This window comes from Brassica rapa, chromosome A09, assembly GCF_000309985.2.
Source record: "Brassica rapa cultivar Chiifu-401-42 chromosome A09, CAAS_Brap_v3.01, whole genome shotgun sequence".
NCBI classification, from domain to species: Eukaryota; Viridiplantae; Streptophyta; class Magnoliopsida; order Brassicales; family Brassicaceae; genus Brassica; species Brassica rapa.
The window spans coordinates 41,170,963-41,185,773 of NC_024803.2; the positions used below are offsets into that span (position 1 = coordinate 41,170,963).

At 36.0% G+C, this 14,811-nt stretch overlaps 4 protein-coding genes and 1 pseudogene across 5 annotated transcripts; 3 read left to right on the plus strand and 2 right to left on the minus strand.

Annotated features, from left to right (window-relative positions):
• LOC108869904 (ribokinase-like) lies at window positions 1-1,352 on the plus strand. Its single transcript, XM_033280259.1, has 2 exons — window positions 1-915; window positions 1,107-1,352. The coding sequence occupies exons 1-2, from the start codon at window positions 679-681 to the stop codon at window positions 1,266-1,268; spliced, it is 399 nt and encodes a 132-aa protein (XP_033136150.1). The 5' UTR covers window positions 1-678; the 3' UTR covers window positions 1,269-1,352.
• An 861-nt stretch (window positions 1,353-2,213) lies between these two features.
• On the minus strand, window positions 2,214-2,828 carry LOC103843164 (annotated as a pseudogene).
• A 3,102-nt stretch (window positions 2,829-5,930) lies between these two features.
• Window positions 5,931-7,196, plus strand: LOC103843165. Its single transcript, XM_033278550.1, has 2 exons — window positions 5,931-6,492; window positions 6,631-7,196. The coding sequence occupies exons 1-2, from the start codon at window positions 5,931-5,933 to the stop codon at window positions 7,194-7,196; spliced, it is 1,128 nt and encodes a 375-aa protein (XP_033134441.1).
• A 2,322-nt stretch (window positions 7,197-9,518) lies between these two features.
• LOC103842810 (interactor of constitutive active ROPs 1) lies at window positions 9,519-11,473 on the plus strand. Of its 2 annotated transcripts, none has more exons than XM_009119476.3 (3): window positions 9,519-9,618; window positions 10,136-10,231; window positions 10,323-11,473. In XM_009119476.3, exons 2-3 carry the CDS (start codon window positions 10,218-10,220, stop codon window positions 11,326-11,328), a joined length of 1,020 nt encoding a protein of 339 aa, XP_009117724.1. In that variant the 5' UTR covers window positions 9,519-9,618; window positions 10,136-10,217; the 3' UTR covers window positions 11,329-11,473. The 2 variants fall into 2 exon arrangements, with proteins under 2 accessions (XP_009117724.1, XP_009117723.1); XM_009119475.3 differs by having other exon boundaries at window positions 9,540-9,812.
• LOC103842809 (splicing factor YJU2) lies at window positions 11,435-13,560 on the minus strand. The gene is made up of 8 exons (XM_009119472.3): window positions 13,271-13,560; window positions 12,923-13,072; window positions 12,702-12,836; window positions 12,493-12,558; window positions 12,258-12,308; window positions 12,042-12,161; window positions 11,866-11,929; window positions 11,435-11,774 (listed from the first exon to the last, which is right to left on the minus strand). The coding sequence occupies exons 1-8, from the start codon at window positions 13,466-13,468 to the stop codon at window positions 11,569-11,571; spliced, it is 990 nt and encodes a 329-aa protein (XP_009117720.1). The 5' UTR covers window positions 13,469-13,560; the 3' UTR covers window positions 11,435-11,568.
• Window positions 13,561-14,811: the final 1,251 nt, after the last annotated feature.

Below are 14,811 nucleotides of genomic sequence, written 5' to 3' on the forward strand. Positions count from 1 at the left end.
TATAGAGTAGATAGTCAACAAAAAGAGATTGAATTTATTTTTGCTTCCTGATTAATACTGAAATGCATTAACTTTCGCATTAAAAAATTTTCCAAACTAGTAATAAATAAAATTTGTACTTAGCATTTTAATACTATGAAGTTGACTGGACTGAACATATCCTTTTCATTAGCTTTAACATTAAAGTCAAAAAACATAAATGATTGAATCTCTGACTTTGAAAGTTAAAGCTAGTGAAAAGGAAACGTAATCTACTCAAAAGTTTATTCCCTTCTTGCATGCTAATGAAAGTATTGACGAATTAGTTTTCTTTGGTCAACAATTGATGAAATTAATGCAATATCTGACTTTATTGTGTGTTCTGAATATGAGCGTAGTAACCGGCTTTGTACTTGCTTGTGTTTTCTTCGACTATTGTATTAAGTTTAATCGAAGAAGGTCACTGCATGCGTCATCGTTCTTATGGTGGTGGGAAAATTCAAAATCCGGTTTATGCTTGGTACGGTTTAAGTATCGGTTAAACATTTAGCGAAAGAAGGCGAAACGATATCAGCCAAGACAGGGCAAACGCTCGCCGGAGGAAAAGGCGCGAATGGAGCGAAACTGCTTTATCCGACTTATTTCGTGGGCCGTTTGCCCGTTTGGGAGACGACGCGCACATCGCAGCTGGGTTGGGGGATGAGTGTGGAGTACATTTGGATTACGTACGTGAGATCGGTGACGGACGAACCGACGGGACACGCGGTTGTGATGCTGCAAGAGGACGGTCAAAACTCGATTATTATCGTAGGTGGTGCTAATATGAGAGGATGGCCTGAGAAGATAAGCGATGATGAACTTGAGGTCGTGAGGAATGCTGGTGTTGTGTTGTTGCAAAGAGAGCTTCCGGATTCTTTCAATATTCAAGTTGCTAAGGTAATGTGTGTCTTGTCTTAAAACACACACAGTTTGAGATAATAATGTGTGTTGTCTTAAAAACATAGTTTTAGATTTTGGAATATGATTTAAATAAATTGATTAATATGCTTGAGTACATCATGTTGAGATTACAAATACAAATTATGTTGTGTACTTAGGTTACTAGTGGATTATATTTTTTTATGCAGGCTGTGAAGAAAGTAGGTGTTCCTGTCATCCTTGACGTGGGAGGAATGGATACACCAATCCCTAATGAGCTTTTAGATTCCATTGACATCTTGAGCCCTAATGAAACTGAGCTTAGTCGCTTGACTGGAATGCCTACTGAAACTTTTGAACAGATTAGCTAGGCTGTTGCAAAGTGTCATAACTTGGTAAGTCCCTTTCTTAGCATGTTTTGAATCCAGTTGATAAGGTTTAAGCTATGTTTTTTTTTTCTCAGGGAGTTAAGCAAGTCCTACAGGAGCCGGGGATACTTTCACAGCAGCGTTTGCGGTGGCCATGGTAGAGGGCAAGTCCCATGAAGAGTGCTTGAGATTTGCGGGTAAATTAGTTACAAACACTAATATATTTAGTTTCCTAACACCTGATTATATTGGTTTTGTCTCACTTTCTGTTCAATCCTTTTTCTTGTTCCTACAGCTGCAGCTGCCTTTCTGTGTGTCCAAGTAAAGGGTGCAATACCTAGCATGCCTGTTCGAACATCTGTCATGAAGCTTCTTGAATCTAGTATCTAAAACTGGTACTCTTTCAACTCTTGTTAATTATCAATAAAAGGTCTTAAGATCTCAAGGGAAGACTCTCATTAGTGGTTGCATCAGCTATACCAAAATCAATGATTGTGAATAATTTAGTCTCTGTCTCTTTGAATATCAACTTATTTAACTTGTTATCTGGTGCGTTCTCTAATTTCATCCATCTCAAAGAATCAAAAGTTATCCAGCGCAATGTTGTTATTGGGAGATATCAAATATATCATCAATCAAACAAAAATAATCATATTAAACCATTCCAAATTTCTCTTTTGAAACAACTTCTAGGATCTAATCACATTTACACCGATAATGAATATTAAATACAACAAAAGACATAATCACTTCAGGCAACTTGGAGGAAACACCTTGCCACGAGCAGAACCTTAACGTTCTCACACAACGATCGGCTGGACCGTCAGGTCCTTTAGGTATTAAGTTGATGTCAATTAGCTGAATATCTTGGCAAGGATAGCTTTTACTACATTGCAGATTCACAGCTACTTTGTTCTTGGACGTTCCCCAAATGTTCTTAAACGTCACGTTTCTTATCTGAACATGAGAATCTCCCTACATACAACAAGATCATGATTAAATTAAGAAAGAGGAGCTTGTTTCTTGCGAAAGAAGCTTACTAATTTTGGGCAGGGCGGGTAAGGACAATATTTCTGTTCGATGTTGATAGGGTGTCCTACATCAACCATCTTGATATTCTCGTACAAGAATCTCGAAACCGTGATCTTCGTAACCGAAGATTCCCATGTCTTGAACCTTATACCGTCACTTGTCCTGATAAAAACCGTGTCCCTAACCCTAACACCTTCGACGTTCTTCTTTGTTTGTACTTTCCCAAGCTTCCGACCCGTATCCCATGTCCGGTACCACAAAGTGATGTTATGGATATCGAAGTTAGTGTTTCCGGATAGTATTGCAATGCAGTCGTCTCCGGTGCCGATGTGACTGTTCCATATCTTGACGTTGCTGGACGAACCAATCTTGATTCCGTCGGTGTTGGGGTTGTTTCAAGGAGTGAGTAATGTTGAAGTGATCGACGGCGAAGATGTTCTAGTGTTCCGCTTTGCTGTAGAGTGATTTTAGTGTTCTTATCTTTGAGTGTCTAACGAAATTGAATCCCATTACAAAAAGGCATGAAAACATTGTAGAAAGACTCAGGATTAGAGGCGAAAAATGTTTGCAAAAATGTTCTATCAAATTTGAAATAGTATACGAGATTGTTTACTAACCGTAATTAGATGTTTTATAAGAGACTAGAACCAATTTAAAAAAAAAAATCATTTTAGTTTATAAGTTATAACCGATTTGCCGCGTAGACCACTTTTTTATTTTTTTTATACATAAATTTAAAATTCAAAAGTACAGTAATAGCCAAAATCGTACTATATATTCTTTTGGCATGTATTGGAGGAGGACCAAGAGTGACTTCCTTGGCCGTTGATGGTTCCACTACCGGAGATGACGAGATTGTCTACGTACCGGAAATTTATCCAAACGTCTTGTTTGATATGCTTGGCACTGGCAGGAGCCAGTAAGGTTCCACTGTTGAAGAACACTATTTTACCTTTGCACGGTCCCTTGAATGTGACATCACTCATATAGAACATTCCTCTCGGTATGTAAATTCTGTTTCTTACGCTTAAAGGCTATAATACTATAGTGACAAGACACAAAAAAAAATAGATTACATCCAACCAAATTGCATATCAAATAAATTATAAAAATGGTTTAGAAAATGTCATATGTACATTAGCATTATCAGTTTTGCCGTCGACTTTGGCACCATAACTTCGGACGTCAAAGACCGCTTTTGGACGACATGCAACCCCAACTTTGCCACTGGCTTCATTCGAGTATGTCACATTTGTCTGTCTTATAACAAGTAAAATCTGCCTGTAACTAATTGAGGCTATACAAAGCTCTATTCATTTAACTTTTTTTTTTCTAACAAAAAGCTCTATTCATTTAACACAACTTTTAATAAGCAAAACGTAGATATATTTATGAATAAAGGGACCGAGTAAAAGAATAGTTATGTTAGTAGGTGAGGAAATGTCAAAAAGGACGACAAAATGAAGATTCACATGCTTTGGTCTCTTTGATTTTAAATGAGGAGAACATAAATTGAATTGTGGTGCCATCTTTGGGGCTTAGAGCGTCCGAAACGGGGGTTCACAAGCAATCCTTAGCACAAGTACATAGGTTAGTCGTAATATAATAATAATAATTATGTTAATATTCCTAAGGATTGGTCCGTTGGGAAGGAGTTTAAGGAGTTGATCCTTAGCTACGTGGCAACAGCTGAGTGGGATTGGCTCAGTTTGTTTTTGGTTTTGGTTTAAAAAAATTGGTCATTCTCGACCGAAATTGAAAAAAAAAAACGAGACCTCGAGGAAAGACGATATTTGGGGGATTGAAAGCGATCGTCTTCACGAAGGTAAATCAAAGGTTAAACCTGTATGTTTGTTCGATTTAGCCTAGGTTTCAACTTGTTTCCTCTCCTTTAAGGGTTCGGGAACGGGTTCGAATCGATTTGGGTTTATGATTGAAATTAGGGTTTTCCAAAAATTTGGGGTTAAATCGATTTGGGGTTTAGATCCAGTATGGGCGTGTATAGAAAGGGTTTTGACAAGATTTGTGTTTCAATCGAAAGCGGATATTATCTTATTTCTCCGTCCCCGGTTTCAAAATGAATTTCGTATCAAACGGGATTTTTTTTTTTTGTCAACGGTTTCATAACCTTTTAGGTTGATATGTATTCGCTTTCAATCGGTTCGTCATTTTTTTAAATCCATATGTTGTTTGCTTCCTTCATTTTGTTGCTGTAACTATGTTCTTGTTATTGAAACCATATGTTGTTATCGGTTTAAGTTATTGTTGTTTTTAACTATCTTCGTTCATCATTTGTCTCAGGTTAACCAAATGGGCCAAGATTACAGCTACTCTCAGCCTTCTTCATCATCAAACTCTATAGACATGAGCTCCCTTCTTGAAGCTGAAGCCAAGATGTACGCGGATGTTGATAGAGCAGAAGAGGAAGTCGGCGAACCAGAAGGTCGACCTCCCGGGGTTAAGGCTGCAAAAGCTGGTATCAAGAAGAAGAAAAGTGGTAGAGAGGAGGAGCTGGGGAAGCTTCAGGGGGTTTTAGCAGTCAAAGAAAAAGTGTCTAGAGCTAAGATTCTAGATCGTTTACTCGCGAAGAAGGAGCCTTTAACTGAGATGGAAACAACTCTAAAAATGAAACTAATGTCTGAAATGCTTTGATGTATTAATGTTGGTTAGAGGTATTATTTATGATTCCAGTAGTATAATGCATTTGAACTTTACTAACCTTTGTCTTATTTGATGTGTCAGGGGTTGAAATCACGGGTTGAAGTCACGGGGATCTGGCACGGGTTGAACTCACGGGTGGAAGTCACGGGTTCTTTTCCTCACCTAATGTATTATAAGTAGAACGCAATGTAGTCTTTAACTTTCTATCTCGGAGAGGTGTTTTTCTTTAGCCTCAAAACTTGTTTCATGTTGTTCAAAACTTATGTTTCCTCTTCTCCTTACGTTTAACTTGTACTACAAGAACCACTTCTGATTAGGTATGTATGAAATGCTTTGTGTCCTCTTGTTATTTTTTGTATGAAATGCTTGTGTTTAGGTAATGAAATATTTTATTTAGCTCATGAACTTGTTTAATTGAACTCACTGATATTAGTTTACTTGTTATGTTGAATTTGAGTAGAATAGAACTTGAATTTGAATTAAGCGACTTGAGTATCACAAGGTATCACTGGTTTGACTTGAACTTGACTATCACTGATTTGAATTAATGTTTCAAGGAAGGTAGGGCTTCTCTGTTCTCTGTGACATTGTGACGGAGAAACATATCACAAGGTTAGCAAAAGACCGAACATATCACAAGGTTAGCAAAAACATGTCTTAATAGAATTTAAGATGATTAGAAATTGGATTTTATGAAATAATACCATATAAGTTTAAAATTTTAACATCTATAACCAAAATGAGAAATAAGATGACTAGAAATTGAGATTTTATGTAATAATACCACTTTAGTTTAAAATTATAACATCTTTAACCAAATAAAAAAAATTTGGAAATCAGATTTTTTGAAAATGGGAAATAAGATGATTACAAAATGCGATTTTATGCAATAATACCAATAAGTTATTAAAGTCAAAATAAATGATATAAAAAACTAAACTTAAATTTTTTTTTTAAAGGAGTGAAACCAAAATGTCCTCATCATCATCATCCGATGAAATCGATGAAAGATTGGACGAGGTTCTCGATGAAATCGTCGAGGATGTATATAATGACATAGTGGAGGCCCAACCGAATAGGCAAAACACACGGGGTTATATTGAACGAGACCGTGAAGGGGGACACACCCGTTTAGTTAATGACTACTTCAGAGAGAATGCGACATACTCGGCACAATTCAGACGACGTTTCCGCATGAATAAGGGTTTATTCATGCGTATCGTCCTTGCCCTCCAGGAGAACTTTGTATTCTTTCAACAAAGACCAGATGCAACCGGGAGGTTAGGCCATTCTCCGCTACAAAAATGTACGGCGGCTATTCGACTCCTTGCTTATGGTACTGGGGCTGACACGGTTGATGAATATCTCCGACTAGCTGAGACCTCAGCACTTTCGTGTTTACATAATTTTACTGACGGAATTATACAGTTATTCGAAGACGAGTATCTACGAGCACCCACACCGGAAGATCTTCAACGACTACTCGACATTGGAGAGAAACGAGGGTTTCCTGGGATGGTCGGGAGCATTGACTGTATGCATTGGGAGTGGAAAAATTGCCCGACCGCTTGGAAAGGACAATACGCCCGTGGATCAGGAAAACCGACAATTGTCTTAGAGGCTGTAGCTTCCCAAGATCTTTGGATCTGGCACGCGTTTTTTGGACCTCCAGGTACCTTAAACGATATTAATGTCCTCGATCGATCTCCTCTTTTTGATGACATTTTAGAAGGTCGAGCTCCGCGGGTAAAGTACATGGTCAACGGACACATTTATAAGTTGGCGTACTACCTCACAGACGGTATATATCCAAAATGGTCAACCTTTATCCAATCCATCTCACTCCCTCAGTCACCAAAACAAGAGTTATTTGCTAAACATCAAGAAGCAACCCGAAAAGATGTGGAGCGGGTTTTTGGAGTATTACAAGCGCGATTTGCGATTGTGAGAAACCCCGCTCTTACGTTGGACAAAGCAAAGATAGGGAAGATTATGAGAGCATGTATCATACTACACAACATGATAGTCGAAGATGAAAGGGATGGATACATTCATTATGATATATCTGAATTTGAAGAAGGTGACGTCATGAGAAGTTCACAGGTGGAAACCGAGATTCCTACAATTCTCAATAATATTTTTCCCAGTCGGAATGATGTTCGAGATAGGAGAATACATGACCATCTGAAACATGATTTAGTTGAGCATATTTGGAACAAATTTGGTGACGAGGATTAAAAATCCTTCTATCTTTATGTTTAATTATTGTATTTTTTTAAAATCCCTTGATTATGTTTAATTATTGTATCTTAATGTTCAATTAATGTATCTTTATGTTTAATTAGTGTTTTAATATTCAATCATCTTATAAACTCTTATGTGCAATTTTTATATTTAATAATGTTTTTATTTAGAAATTTTTCTATCTTTATGTTTAATTATTGTTTTTATTTTAAATTGTTATATTTATATGTTTAATTATTATTATTAAAGTTTATTTCTACTATTTTATGTTAGTTATTCTATTTAAGAGTTTAATATATAAAAATTACATTTCACGAAACAAAAAAAAAAATTATTTTTTTATTCCGAAGGATTCCAAATTCGGGTTCACCATTGTACACTCTCCTTTCACAAGAATCCTTAACTATTCAAAAAAAAAAAAAAAAAAAATTTATAATTTATTCCTAAGGACTCCACAATGGGGTTCACCATTGTGGATGCTCTTAGGGTTTTAGAGATTTTACTTAGCGTTCCTCATCACATGCCTTTGTCCGTGATTCTTGAAGTATTAAGTACACTACAGTTTGGTCTGTCCACTTACTATTAATTACATAGAACTAATAAATCGAAGTGTTTTCTCCAAATATAAATGTGAGTACCATTATTTATTATAGTCCCATTTCTAATTTTGCTTAACCTATGTTAGTACAAAGCCTATCTTGGGGTATGTTCCAAGTTGGAAATTATCAAATTTAAAAAGTACTAATACTTTGAAATACTTCATTCACTCATCACTTTAGAAATTTGTCTATGTTAACCAAAAAAAATATCAAAAAGAAAAAACTGAACGTACATGTTATCATCAGTACACTTCATTCTTTCTAAATTCATCTCTACATCAAGAACAATACACACTTTCGAATTTTTTTAAAAAAGATTTTTTTTAAATTATTACACTAATTATCTCTAATTGTAAACACGTGAAACTGGATTTTCAGGTGAATGATTCAATTAATGCTTATCTAAACAAATGATAGAGCCAGCTTACACCTACTAGCTAATGACAATAACTAAAAAAATAAAATCCACATTAATTAGTGACAGTATCAAATAAAATATATAGCTACAAATATAATACATTAACAATAATTGTTAATAGTTTATATGGACACCCACAGGGCGAAGCTACGTTGTTGCTTGTGGGTGCAAGTTCACCCATAATTATTTTAAAATTTTCATGTTACACATAGACATTATAACTAAATTAGCCTAGTTGGTAAGGAATGCACCCAATTATCAAGGACGGAGTTCGATGCACCCACGAACACAGTTTTCTACATATATATACACATATTTATCATTTTTATGCACCCATTAATAATTTATCCTGGAATCTCCCTTGAACACCCTTGCCATCAATATATTCTCCATTTCATATTAAGTAGCTACAATTCAATGTTCACTACAAAATGATATTTTTTCCATTTCATATCAAATGTCGTTTTAATTTTGAAATTTTGTTTTATTATATATGTCATTTTACATGTTCAAAGTAAATATTTTTTTTCTTCAGTTTTTACCTTTATTCTTAGCTCATTAAATAATAAAATCAAATAAAATTATGTATTAAATATGGATAAATAGTACATTTAATTTTTTTTTTAATTTGTGTGCAAAAACTTTAAGCAAAATTTATAAACGAAACGGAAACCATATATATACATATAATTTGGTTTGTTCCAAATATTTTTTTTTCCTTTAATAAACAAACATCAAATTGGTTTCTCGACGTCTGGGAGATCACAAAAAGAAACATCGAAATTAGAGGAGAGTAATAAAAAGGCTTGCAAATTGATATTTGTATAAAACCGACAAGAAGAAACAAGAGTGTCAGAAATATTGATATGTAGGTAAATACATGTGTGCGTATTTAATATAAACTAACATAATTACATAGTTATATGCCTATGCAATTGTCTGTCTACAGATATATCTATCACGGAATGCCGATAAATAAAATAAAATCAAAATGTTCCACATCGATGGTTAATTTCAGCTTCAATTCTCGCAACATTTTTATACAGTACATGATTACATCCTCAGTTTCTCACTAATGTCAGATTCTGGTCTAGAATATCCGATCGTCCATGGTTTTATATGTATTTTTTTTTTGATAAAAAAAAATGGTTTTATATGTATAATGGTTGGTTTTGCCTTGTGTGTACACTAGTATGTAACGTTATTGGAAGGCTAGAAATTACGCTTTTGCCCCCTTTGTCTCTCCCAAATGGTCCCTCGATTTAAAAATCTCATTACGCCCAACTTCATCAGCTTTATTTCAAATCTTCAAAAACACATTTCTCTTTCTCTCTCTATCTGTCTCAAGGCTTCTTGATTTTTGAGAGTGTCTTCAAATAAAGCTGTCTGTTTCGAAAAGGTGCATGCGTTACACTACAACTCTCTCTCACTCTGATCTTGGGTCTTGTTCTGGTTTTATTTCGTTGTTCCTATCTGCAACTCACTACCAGCCAACGAAGACAATCTCTCTATCTTTCTCATATTTAATATAACTCTTTGACTATTTCTACATATTCTCTCTAATCACCTCTTGAATTTCTCATCTCCTTTAAGGTAAGTTTTCAATCCTTCTTTGTGTCGAATTCTTGCTTAGAAAGTGAAAACGAACCCATAACACGATAAAGTTCTTCAAATTTCTCGTAGCTTTGATAATTCTCTGTCATTTACTTATATAAGTTAAAAGCCATCTTGAAAGACACTGAAGATTCTGATAAGTTTTTATTTTTTCTTATTTTGGGCAAAGTTTCAAGTTTAATTACCTTATCTAAGTAAATTCCTTAGGAAAAAAAAATCCTAGAAATTCCCCGACAGAAGTCATGGCTTTTGGTAGTTGTTGTAATAAATGACATCTGCTTTTTCTTTAATTTATGCTTCAGATTTTCACAAGAACTTGATAACGCTTCGAGCTTACACCAACTTTGGTTTCCGTCTTAGTTAAATCCTCTGCAGAGAATCAAAATGCCAAGACCAAGGTAAAGATTCTGACTACATTTGATCTCCATCTCTGTATGATCTGATATATAAGTAAATGGAAAGTGACTGTTCTGGTGTTTCCTTCTTTAGAGTTTCAGAGGTGTCTCAGAGGCAACAAGCTCCGAGGTTGAGGACTTCGTCATCTACTTCTGCCTCCAATCATCCCAACCGTCTGATCACTACTGACCGGAGTTCTAAGCTAGCTGTTGACCGTAGATCTCCTAGAAGCAGTGGGGCTCGCAGTGATCCGCTTGGTCAGAAGAAACTTGGGGGAAGAATCTCGGATCTAGAGTCGCAGTTAGGACAGGCGCAAGAGGAACTAAGATTGCTCAAAGACCAGTTGGCAAATGCTGAAGCTGTCAAGAAACAAGCTCAGGATGAGCTTCTTCATGACAATAACAAATCCAAGAAACCAAACCCTCTGGCTCGTGTGAAAGGATCTGCTTCTGAGGCTGGTACAGTTGATAGAGACGAAATCCCTGGTGATGTTCAAAAAGAGACTGATGTGTTTGAGGTACCCGTTGAGAAGATTGAGCTAGTAGAAGAAGAAGCTGCAAAAGAAGATGAGATCAAGATGTTGAAAGCTAGACTATATGATATGGAGAAAGAACATGAATCACTAGGGAAAGAAAACGAGAGCTTGAAGAATCAGTTAAGCGACTCGGCTTCAGAGATGTCCAACGTGAAAGCTAATGAGGAGGAGATGGCTTCAAAGGTAAGTCTGATTGGAGAAGAGTTAGAAGAAAGCAGAGCGAAGACAGCTCAGCTTAAGGAGAGACTCGAGTCCACGGAAGAAGCAAAAGCAGCGTTAGAAACTGAGATGAAGAAGCTAAGAGTTCAAACTGAGCAGTGGAGGAAGGCGGCAGATGCTGCAGCTGCTGTTCTTTCTGGAGAGTTTGAGATGAATGGTCGGGACCGATATGGGTCAGGGGAGAAGTGTTTTGCAAATGGGTTGTTTGATCCTAGTGCAGTGGTTGGGTTCGTGGAACCGTCGGGAATGGGTGATGATTCTGAGGACGGGTTGGGAAGTGGGAAGAGGAAGAGCTCTGGGATGAAGATGTTTGGTGAGTTGTGGAAGAAGAAAGGGCAAAAGTGATTGAAGAAATGGTTTGCTCACCATGTCTTGTTTTTATTAAGATGCATTTTGCTGTATTTGGTTTGTAAGTTGGTCAATCCAAATGAGTAGCAGATCCTCTTTGCTCTTGTCTGCAAAAACAATCTCAAACAAATTTCTGGAAATATGCATTTTAATATCAACTCGAGAGATCTGTGAAACAGTGATGTAAGATCTGTGAAAGTGTTGAAACCTGTTGAGAACAAAAAAAACTAAAATGATTCAATCCTCGTCTTCATCACTGCTATAGTTCTGGAATAAAGATGCTAATCCAGTGTTAGCCACACCCTCGCTCTTCTCCTCCTCTGGCTTTGCAAGAGCTGGAGTAGTCGAAGAACTTGGCTGAGATTGCTTCTTGATGACTGTTATGTGAACGGATTTGAAAGGTTGCTTGCTGGTAGCTCGCTTCTTAGGCTCCTTTGGTATTTCTGATCAAAAGGAGAAATTTGTTAAGTGTATTCAACCAAAAAAATTAGAAATCAACGTCAATAAACTTGAAAAGAACGATTGAAAACTTACCTGCAGAAGAACTAGTCAAAATATCTGTGGGGTTGCTTGGACTTTCTTCTGATGCCTTTCTCTTCTGTATCAATATTAGAAGAAATAAACAGTTAGTCCTGATTCCAAAGGCACATGGTGATAGGAAGAGCCATATTTGAGAACGCTTAAAGAAATAATGTTTCGAAGAAGGAAACCTTTGAAAGATCTGAAGACGGTCCTTTCTTCTCCTTATGAAGGCTGGGAGAATCATCGCTATCATCATCATCCTCATCATCTTCGTCATCTGCAATTCTCCTAACAACTTCTTTCTGCTTCTGCGTTTAGATAAGACAGCAAATATGAAAAAAATTAGCAAAACTACTGTAATGTGAGGAACCAACATTTACGAAAGAATGATATGGAACACTTACACCAAATATCGACTTTATTACTGCTTCATCTTCTTCTTCTATACGTTTGACCTGTCAAAAGACATAAAACCATTAACAGCTCAGCCAGAGGTATAACGTATCATAACAATTTTCAAGAACGACAGAAGAGAGATGGACTCTCAAAAACAACCAAAAGTAGAATTTTCAATTCATATATGACTTAAAATAACAAGTCGTTCGTGAAGGCAGTCTCTAATCTTATAGGAACATATACCTTCTCAGCGCCTGTTCTTTGCAAGGCCTCCAGCATTGCATCTACGCTCACAGTAGCGTGTCTAGACTGCAAAAAAAACAAAGCAAAAGGAAATCAATACAAAAAACAGACTTATTCCCAGAGCATGTAACTGAAGCATAAAATAAATAAATGTATCAGATTTGAAACACTGAGATCAACAGAGAAACAGAGCATCAGTCTCATAATACCTTCATTGATTTCATTTCATCAAGAGCGGCTATAATGTCCATTTCTCGTTTAGAATCCAAAGTCCTGTTCTCCAAAGACTTCATAGCGTCCCCCATCTCCTCGGCATCTCTTTTCTGCTGTTCCTTATCAAGCACCTGTACAGAAAAGAAAACATAGTAAATTAGAAAACTACAAACGTGTCTGAAACAATCCTCAAAAAGATACAGTCTGAAGTCCTTACCTCGTCTTCAGCACGCCAGGGTTCATAGTTACGACTCGCCCCAGATTCGACAATATAATCAGAGTTCTGTGGATCAGTCTTCATAGTCAGCTCTGCAGAGCACTTGGTGCACTTAAAGTAGAACCTAAAGATTTGAATCCCCAGATATGTCTGCACATTGAAAACCAAAAAGCATCAAAGGATAATAATTCAAGCAGTTCGAACTACATTATGGTGAATGTAACTTATCAATAGCCTAAACAACATCCCAATTTCTCAAAACCCTAAACCCCCAAATCTGAAATCGATTCAATTCACGAACTGAGGCAACAATCCCGAATTGGAATCAAACAAAAAAAATCAATTTACCTCGCCGATGACGTCTTCTTTACGGGAATTGAATTTAGTTCCCTTGTAGATGTAGTTTCCGCAGGTACTGCATCGGACACTCATGGGAAGCATCATACGAACTTTGATCTGCTGGTTCTTCGGTCGCCGGAGCCGTGGAAGCTTCGACGGATCGAAGTCCGGCGGATAATACTTGTTAAGCACCTTCCGCTCTCCCATCTCGTCTTCTCCCTCCTCAACCTTCTACTTCTTCTTCTAATCAAATTCTCACAGATTCTGGTTACTGTTTTCTTTAACCTTTCGTGATTTTCCCGGCTTCTCCTTATTTAACCATAACCGCCGCCTATTAGGATTACATGGGCTCGTGTTATCGGGCTAAGTTCATTAATGGGCTATAATAACCGGGTTAAGCCCAATTACTGGGTCATAAATAATCATCAAGAGCTTCTTTTTGTTTTTTTTTTTTATCAAACAAGAGCTTTTTTTTTTTGCCAAAAACAAGAGCTTATTATAACTTAACAATAACATCACAAAATGATATATTTTTGGTAATTTAAAACAATTCTCGTCAAATCAGCATATTTTTTTGAAGTATATTCGATTGTGTCATTCGGATTTGGACACTACGTTCTTATTTTTCTATTAGTTTTTATTTTTAATAATTGTTTCGTCAGATAATTTTTCTCTAGATAACTAAGTTAAAGAAAAAGGGAAACGAACATGCACATCATTTTTGTTTAAAAATATGAATGCTTAAAATGCAATTTTGTCTTATAAAGTTATAATCAATTTAGATACCAATAACTAATTATGTTTAGAAACGTTCTTTGATTTTTTGGTTCTAAAAAGCTGATGCTTGAATGAAATAAAAGCCTTTTAGGTCGACTATAGTTTTTGCCCTCTTATTCTTTATTTATATTACCAGAGACCAAATGATTTAGGAACTCGAGATCATTCTCTTTACGTTTTAGAAAATCTCTCAAGAAAATTTTATCATTTACTCTATTTATTGAAGTTTTTCAGTATAAACGATCAATCATGTTTTGTAGTGTCAATTGGTTGTGACTATATAATATAAGCAACTAAATAGATTTATGGAAAATGGTATACGGTGATAAAAGAGAAGATAAAACAAACAAAATAATATATTCCCAATAAAAATGAAAACTGTGAAAGAACCATCAGATTTTAGATATTTTTTGGGCGCATGGTCGATGAGAGCCTGGATCGACAAATGCTCTTCCAAGGGCATGAGTTCGCGAAGCTTAAGATTAAACTCATAGTGCCTTATAAAGGCAATTGCCCAGCAGATTGCTTAAATCTGAGCGATAATAGAACATATCAACTTGAGTTTTTTCTTAATCTGAACTCTTTTACCAAAAAAAATAAAAACTATCCAAATCGTTTTCATAATTTCTAACGTGTCCCCATAAAATTATTATATTGTTTTGTTTCACTAATTTGCTTAAACTCAATTCCTTCCATGCCACCATGCACAAGCGTCACTTCACAGTCATCGTTTGCACAAAAAATGAAAAAAAAATTAGCAACATCAAAAAAAA

Excerpts from the sequence above, each read along its gene's own strand:
- LOC103843165 (XM_033278550.1), top strand. The coding sequence starts at position 5,931 with ATGTCCTCATCATCATCATCCGATGAAATCGATGAAAGATTGGACGAG. Across the intron at positions 6,493-6,630 it reads GATGGTCGGGAGCATTGACT|GTACCTTAAACGATATTAAT; the intron begins GTATGCATTGGG and ends TTGGACCTCCAG.
- LOC108869904 (XM_033280259.1), top strand. The coding sequence starts at position 679 with ATGAGTGTGGAGTACATTTGGATTACGTACGTGAGATCGGTGACGGAC. Across the intron at positions 916-1,106 it reads TCAATATTCAAGTTGCTAAG|GCTGTGAAGAAAGTAGGTGT; the intron begins GTAATGTGTGTC and ends TTTTTTATGCAG.
- LOC103842809 (XM_009119472.3), bottom strand. The coding sequence starts at position 13,468 with ATGGGAGAGCGGAAGGTGCTTAACAAGTATTATCCGCCGGACTTCGAT. Across the intron at positions 12,837-12,922 it reads CCTGGCGTGCTGAAGACGAG|GTGCTTGATAAGGAACAGCA; the intron begins GTAAGGACTTCA and ends TTTTCTGTACAG. Across the intron at positions 12,309-12,492 it reads AAAGAACAGGCGCTGAGAAG|GTCAAACGTATAGAAGAAGA; the intron begins GTATATGTTCCT and ends GTCTTTTGACAG.